The sequence below is a fragment of the Sorghum bicolor genome, chromosome 2 (assembly GCF_000003195.3).
Source record: "Sorghum bicolor cultivar BTx623 chromosome 2, Sorghum_bicolor_NCBIv3, whole genome shotgun sequence".
Classification (NCBI taxonomy): domain Eukaryota; kingdom Viridiplantae; phylum Streptophyta; class Magnoliopsida; order Poales; family Poaceae; genus Sorghum; species Sorghum bicolor.
This window is the reverse complement of record NC_012871.2, coordinates 73,784,281-73,791,093: the sequence shown is the minus strand read 5'-3', so window position 1 is coordinate 73,791,093 and position 6,813 is coordinate 73,784,281. Positions and strand designations below refer to the sequence as shown.

Below are 6,813 nucleotides of genomic sequence, written 5' to 3'. Positions count from 1 at the left end.
GGGGCTAAATGTAAATTTTTTAAAAAAAAAAGGTTAAGAAGTAAAAAATTAGGTACGGGCAACAGCGGGCCGGGTTGTCATTAGTGAGTGCAATGGAGTGGTGCTTGCTGGCGCAACACGTTGGTTCGATCATACGCCAACACCTTTACTGCTAAGGCTATGGCGGCTAAAGAAGGACTCCTGCTAGCACTAGAAAACAGCTATGACAAGGTAATCCTGGAGGTCGATAGCAACACTTTGAAGTTCATTGTTGATAGTCGCGTGAGAATGAGATCTTTAATTGGAGGAATTTGTTTTGATATTACAGAGCTAGGCAGGAGCTTTTATAAGTTTAAAATTATATGGGTGTGTAGAGAGGCTAACTCCGTGACCCACCGTTGTGCGAGTATGGTGTCGGCACAGAGCGCGCCCAGGTTAGACTATATCTCGGAGTGGCTATTGGATATAGCTGCTATTGATTAATAAAGCTCTGTATTGCTCAAGGAAAAATTGCACGGTGGACTTTATAACTTGAAGTCGACCTGTACTTGGCACATAACATTGCACATTATATTCCTTTTATGTAAAGTGTTAACCATTAGGAGCATATATATATTTTAGTGATGGTGTATAAGAATCGATCAAATGTAACAGGCCTTGCCTCCTCATACATACACCTTAGTTGTGGCAGTCTTTTTCATTCTCTCCGGGCATGAGGACACCATATTAGGGGCAGTTTGGCTTGATAGAGTGGATGTGAATAGAGAAAGAGATATAAATTCTTATTCACCACACTTTTAGCTGTTGTAACTGTTTGCCAGTACTAAAATAACAGAGAGTAAAGAATTAAGCATATAATTAACAAAAGTGGTAATAACAGAGTAAACTAAAAGTGGGCAAAGCCGTGAAGGGCCTCTTGGAACAGAGCTAACCCATAGGCACAAAGCATGCATGCGAGTTCTGTTCTCGTTTTAGTTCTACTAATAAAGAAAAAAAAATAGAAGGTGTACTGGACTACTAGGGCCCACACACCCACCATGAGGCCCAGCCTACCTATATATATAGGTAGAAGGCTAAAAGGCACCATGCAGCCGACTTGACGATCTCCCCGTCGGCGCCGGCGTCCTCCATTCCTGCGAGGCTGCGTCTCGGCGCCGGCGGCGGAGGCCCGGAGCAGCTCTGGTTCTGCCGTTCTTGGGCTTAGTTTTTACGGTTTAGCAACCCTCTCTTTTCTCTCAAAAGAAAAAAAAAAACTCCTTCATACTTGCAATAGTTAAATCCGGATGTTTCTGAATCCAGTCAAGCTAGTCTGGTCAGTTACTATTTTCACCGCGACCATGGACCAAATTAGCTTCGCTTCTCGACCATGGATGGACCTCTCGACCTCGCGATTGCTTCTAGCTTTTCATCACCTGCTGACTGGACCATGACTAGTCCCGCTGCTTGGACCTCACCAACTTGCGCAGGAACTCCTTCACCTGCAGCGCCAAACAAACAAACAGACAAACAGTAGACGGGATCAGCCCACGTCGGTGACACTTCAGTTACATGTCATGAAAAGCACAACTACAACATAGAAAAGAGGGGGTCCAAGTCGAGCTTTTCTCGAAAGCAACAGCGAGCACTTGTGCATTGGGGGCCATGCGTGCATGGTCTGTGCCTAACTCTTTTTTTTGCTACAAATGAAGCACCAACCGTGACTGTTCGATGCAGGATTTCTGTTGGTTATCACTCACATTTTCCAGAGCATAAAAGTTCTGAGCTGAGATAGGTAGCCCGTGCACTGTTACTAGTAGCAGTGGGTAGAGTTGTGTTACTACCTCAGAAGGTTCACGCAAGGAGTAGGATGCCGCGGTCTCCTTTGGAATCTTGCTCACAAGGATTCCGATCCCTTGCCCCATGCTGCGCAGCACCTGTTGAGTTTGACGACAGTGGCAAAAGCGTCATTATATTTGCCTTCCCCAATAGCGTCAGATCGAAGCCACATATGAAAATGTTTTAGCTTAATGTTGTTGTTGAGAGACATATCATCATTTCGTTAATTTTACAAGCTTCAAATAGAACACTTCAGAATAGGAAATATTTGTCATCAATTCCTTTTCATCTAAACATATGAACTGTTTCTTTTTTAAAGAAAAACATATGAATTGTTTGTCAGAGTTATATCTCGGATACCATATCATCAATGAATATACAGAACGCCACTTATTTGTCTCTGAGGAATTTTACCTTGAACGCGTCCTCGTCGGTGCGATCATCTCCGATATATATCGGGAAGACATTGTCGTTACTGTCAGCAAAACCTTCAGGAAACCATGACAGGTAACTTATTAGCACCTCATCAGCAGTGAGCAATTTCATGGCAGTCTCCAGAATCCAAATCCAAAGGCACGATCGATTTGATGAATAGCACTCACCGAGAGACTCAAGCAAGAACTGTAGGGCGTTGCCCTTGTCCCACTCGATGGACGGCCGGATCTCCAAGACCTTCCTGCCCTTGGTGAGCCGGAGGTCCGGGTACTCCTTGAGCACCGACCGGACCTGCTCCTCCAGAGCGCGCCATTTCTGCCCAGTTACATATGTCAGTCATGCAACTGAAAAATGGCTGATGATTGCCCATGGCAACCGTCTATTCTCACAGAGGCCCTCACCTCCTCCTGGACGCAGCGGAAGTGGACGGAGAGGCAGAACTTGTTGTTCTCCACCGTGGCGCCGGGGATCGGCGCCGTCCTCGCCGTCAGCGTGCGATACACCTGCAGGAAATTGCAAGGGAAAAACAATCAAGTCATGCTGCCGAACTAGACGAGGCCTGTTGCTTGTAGCACGACACTGATGACGGTGCGATGCGGTGATGCAGGAAAACGCGCGTGTCGGGAGAAACTCCACCACAGCTTTCAGGAAAGAAATTCAGCAGCTCCACACGACAATTCAGTTGTAAATTACCTCGTCAATGACCGGGAGGAACGCGCTCGCTGGTTGGCACAGAACAGCCTCGGCCTGCGTTCCCAAGTCAACAAAAACAACTAAGTTTATGCAACACAAAGAAGCCATTTTTCCTGTTAGAAACGACTGTCGTTTTCCTGTAAGGTGTTGGTACAGTATCTCGAGTTTGTGCAGGGTGAAGAGACAAGGATGTGTAATGGCCTGGTGGATGGTGGGGGTAGCTGACCTTTGCCTTGGTGTGCTTGGACTGTGCCGTGGGCCCCTTGATGTCCATGCCGTGGCTCCCTGCGTAGTATAGTTCCGCCAGCTTCACGAAGTTGAACACCTAGATATCGCACCAGGACAGAACAGACCCATGAGCACAGCACTGAATAACTGAAAGCCACAACGGAAAAGCATAATGGGCATGCAGTCGGGCACTGCCGCACTGCACGGAAAAAAAAAGGGTTCCTGCTCCTGCTCGGCACATCTGCCTGCCTGTGCCGGCCGCCTGTGCAAGTACAGGAGCACACTCATGATCACGACCCTGAGAGCAGTTCACAAAGCTTGCGACGCCCCAGCAAAAATCAAAATCACAGTTCACAAAACTAAAGAGAGATAGACAGAGAATCAGAAGATGATCGATTGGGCAAATTGGAATGTACCTTGTCTCTGCACCTCCCGCTCACGATCGCCGTCGGGAAGTGCTCGGCCACGCCTCTCACCGCGTCTCGCATCTGCGGCGGCGCCACAGAAAAAGTAAGCGTCAGGTAACCAGCTAGGCCCGTGCGTGCGTGCGTGCGTTCGCCGGAGCAGAGCACGCCCTGCTGCTCCGGTGGCGCCAGTCCGCCTTCACGCACTGAAAAGTGAAAACTAACAGAAAATGATAGAATAGATGTTGCCTGGCCGACCTCCTCGGACATGACGGCGCTGTCGGGGTCCTTGACGATCGGCGTCAGCGTGCCGTCGTAGTCCAGGAACATGACGATCTGCTTGCCCTTGGCGGTGGCCAGCACCGACTCGAACTCGGCCAACGCCGACGGGTGCTTCTCCTGCGTACGGGCAGGGTGGGTAACTCGCGGTCAGGTCAGGTCAGGTCAGGTCGGGCGGCGGCGAGCACCGGCACAAACACAACGTAGGCATAGAAAGCGAGGCATATGATTATCGAATGGCGCACAGATACGGGCACGTACCATCCAGTCGTCGAAGTCGGCGTGGCGCGGCACGAGTTCCGGCCAGGACCCCGCGGCTACGCCCGCGGCGCCTGGGTCCGTGGCCTGCCGCGCCGCCGCAGCGGCCAGCCTGCATCCGCCGCGCGCCCTTGTCGGCGGCGGGTACGACGTGAACCGTCGGCCGGGCTGCGGCGACGTGACGCCGGCGGCGGCGGTGATCGCGTCGTCCGCGGCGAAGGCGGTGTGCTTCGTCATTGCGCGCGTGCGGTCGAGAAATTACCGAGCAGTCAGGACAAGGCCGGACAAGGAAAGAAGCAGCAAAAGACGCGCGCTGGAGGCGGATCGGGGAAGGAACGGCACGGACGGATGGATCGGAGAAACAGAAGAGGTTGGCTGGCTGTCTGGCTTGGGGTTTCGGGCTGTGTGGAGGGGTGCTATATATAGATGTGGCCGGCCGGGTGTTTGTGGTGTTTTGGTAGGCGCTCGTGCATCGTGAGCTGATGATATTCATGTCACCCTCTGGCAGTTTGTAACTCAAATCTTGTTCCGTCATGATGGTTGTAGTTCTGGGTCCATTGCAGGATACATGAGAAAGCCCTGATGGCAAAACTTATTGCTATAATCTTTCATGTTGTTTTTTCTCTGTACAGGTTTTGTTTCTCTTTTTACTCCGTCTAATAAAATCTATGGTAAATCTTTTGTCGTCCTTTCTAAACAAACTTAATGCCTTTGGTACATGAGAATCAGACAATCTTTTTGTCTCACACGGTTGCTCCATTTGCAGGAACAAACATCAGGGGGCACCTAGGCTACTCGTTCTCATCCACCTCCGCTTGTTCCCTGAGCTTATCAGCTAAATTTTCTAGTTATTCAATAATATTTTTCTCTCATAATAAATCAGTTAACGATATTTTTTATCGACTGTGGCGTGCTCAACGTCTCTCGCGGTCTTTCCCGGTGCTCAAGGGGAGAATCAGCGCGGGGAGGGGCCTCAAGTTCTCGTCGGACGCTCGGTTCCTGGCGATGTCGGAGGCGGCGATCTTCGTGCACGTGTACGACTCGTAGGCCGATTACTCCAAAAAGCTTGTGCATTGACCCATCGATCCTGCAGACACCGAGACAGAAAAGTGGCCTCAGCCCTCAAAGATGACGAGCACGACGCCAGTAGTTGGTGAACATTCATCTAGAAAGAAATAAGCGAACGAATTTCAGACATTGTCTAAATAGGAAACCACTCATTTGTCTTTCTCTTTTTTGACACCGCATGTTTCTTTCTCTTTTCTTTTCATTTCTTCTTTATTTTGCACAATGCATGTTCCATTCTCTTTTTCTTTTGATACATTCTATTCATTTCACTTCACTTCTCTTTCTCTTGCTTAGTCGCACATACTACAAGTTTACAACATTTTTTTCTTATTTTTAGAACCTTGCACACACATAATTTAGAAAATTGAATTAGATAAACTTGGCCTAATAATTTAACAGTATTAACTTAGCAGTGTTCTCACATTCTCTTTTAGATTCATCTTTTTTTTCTCTTTTCAGAAAATTAATCATGCTTCTAGATGGTTTATAAAGATTGGAGGATGAAATAAAAGTAACTTTTACAACTTATATTCTACACAGTAAATTCGATAATATGATGGTGCAATCTTGCAAAACTAAGATAAATAATAGCTTTTATAACTTCTATAGCAATAATCTCAGCATCTCCATAACTATGACATATTATTCAATTAGAAGATCTATAAAATATTTATATTGTAATATTTAAAATAACAAATACAAAACATAAATTAGATACATTAATGTTAATAGTAAAGTTAGACATATAAGTTATAATTTTAAAATTAATAAGTTATACAACTTGATGAATGGTTTAGATGTAAAGCTAAACTTATAAGTTATATTTAAATCGTAAATATATAATTAATATCACTACAAATTAATAGAAATACACTAGAAGTTATTTTTATAAGTTATAACATATAAATTATATGTTATACTATAATACACATAAATTACTAATAAAATAAAATCTTTGAAACATATGAAAGTGGAGTCTAGTTCTGTTAGTCTCGTTGCGCAGAACACAGTGGTGCATACAAAAATAAAAATAGATACGCCATTTAGAATTATAATATTTTTAAAATAAATATTTTACTTTTTTAAACCTGAGGAAGGTGTGCAGAAATGAAAAGCACGAGTTGTTAGAACGTTCGTTTGAAACAAATATGCTGAATGACCGTAGAAGTGGATCTGGGTGATGCGGACACACATGTGAGGTGTTGAGGCCGATGGCACGACCAATGCTATCTGGTGAGCCCAAGCGTAGAGGGTTATGTGTCAACATAGAAAATTATCGGGCCACGCGGCACAAGCACAATTATGTCCTCAGCAAGTTCGTTAGGCCGAACTATGTGCACGATAAAACTTGTTCTGACAGGCCTTCGTAAGAGCGTCCACAATAAAGCAATGATTATTTTATATATTTTTATTTCTCTACATACTATTAGACTCACATATTTCTCTCACGTATTCTTAGACTACGTGAAATAGATCAGTTATTTGTTCATCGCTAGTGACTACTCTCTTCTAGTTTTTACTATCCACATTATAAAAACTGGGGAAAATAAGTTTCAGATCAACTTTCCTCATTCATTGGTGGCAAAAAGAAGAAGGAAGCCATTAGAAAAAAGAAGTTGCTTAACTCTACCTGCATGAATGTTGGTCATCATTC

At 45.5% G+C, this 6,813-nt stretch overlaps 1 protein-coding gene across 1 annotated transcript; it reads right to left on the bottom strand.

Moving 5' to 3' along the window:
* Positions 812-4,465, bottom strand: LOC8063494 (probable trehalose-phosphate phosphatase 3). Its single transcript, XM_002461003.2, has 10 exons — positions 4,095-4,465; positions 3,813-3,953; positions 3,567-3,638; positions 3,149-3,247; positions 2,923-2,976; positions 2,631-2,732; positions 2,397-2,544; positions 2,209-2,282; positions 1,800-1,892; positions 812-1,457 (listed from the first exon to the last, which is right to left on the bottom strand). Exons 1-10 carry the CDS (start codon positions 4,326-4,328, stop codon positions 1,410-1,412), a joined length of 1,065 nt encoding a protein of 354 aa, XP_002461048.1. The 5' UTR covers positions 4,329-4,465; the 3' UTR covers positions 812-1,409.

What these genes read in the sequence shown, in the direction of transcription:
- LOC8063494 (XM_002461003.2), bottom strand. Translation starts at nt 4,328, where the DNA reads ATGACGAAGCACACCGCCTTCGCCGCGGACGACGCGATCACCGCCGCC. An exon ending in GCGGGAGGTGCAGAGACAAG is followed by an intron (nt 3,248 to 3,566) that starts GTACATTCCAAT and finishes TGCGATATCTAG; the next exon opens with GTGTTCAACTTCGTGAAGCT. An exon ending in CCAAGCACACCAAGGCAAAG is followed by an intron (nt 2,977 to 3,148) that starts GTCAGCTACCCC and finishes TTGGGAACGCAG; the next exon opens with GCCGAGGCTGTTCTGTGCCA.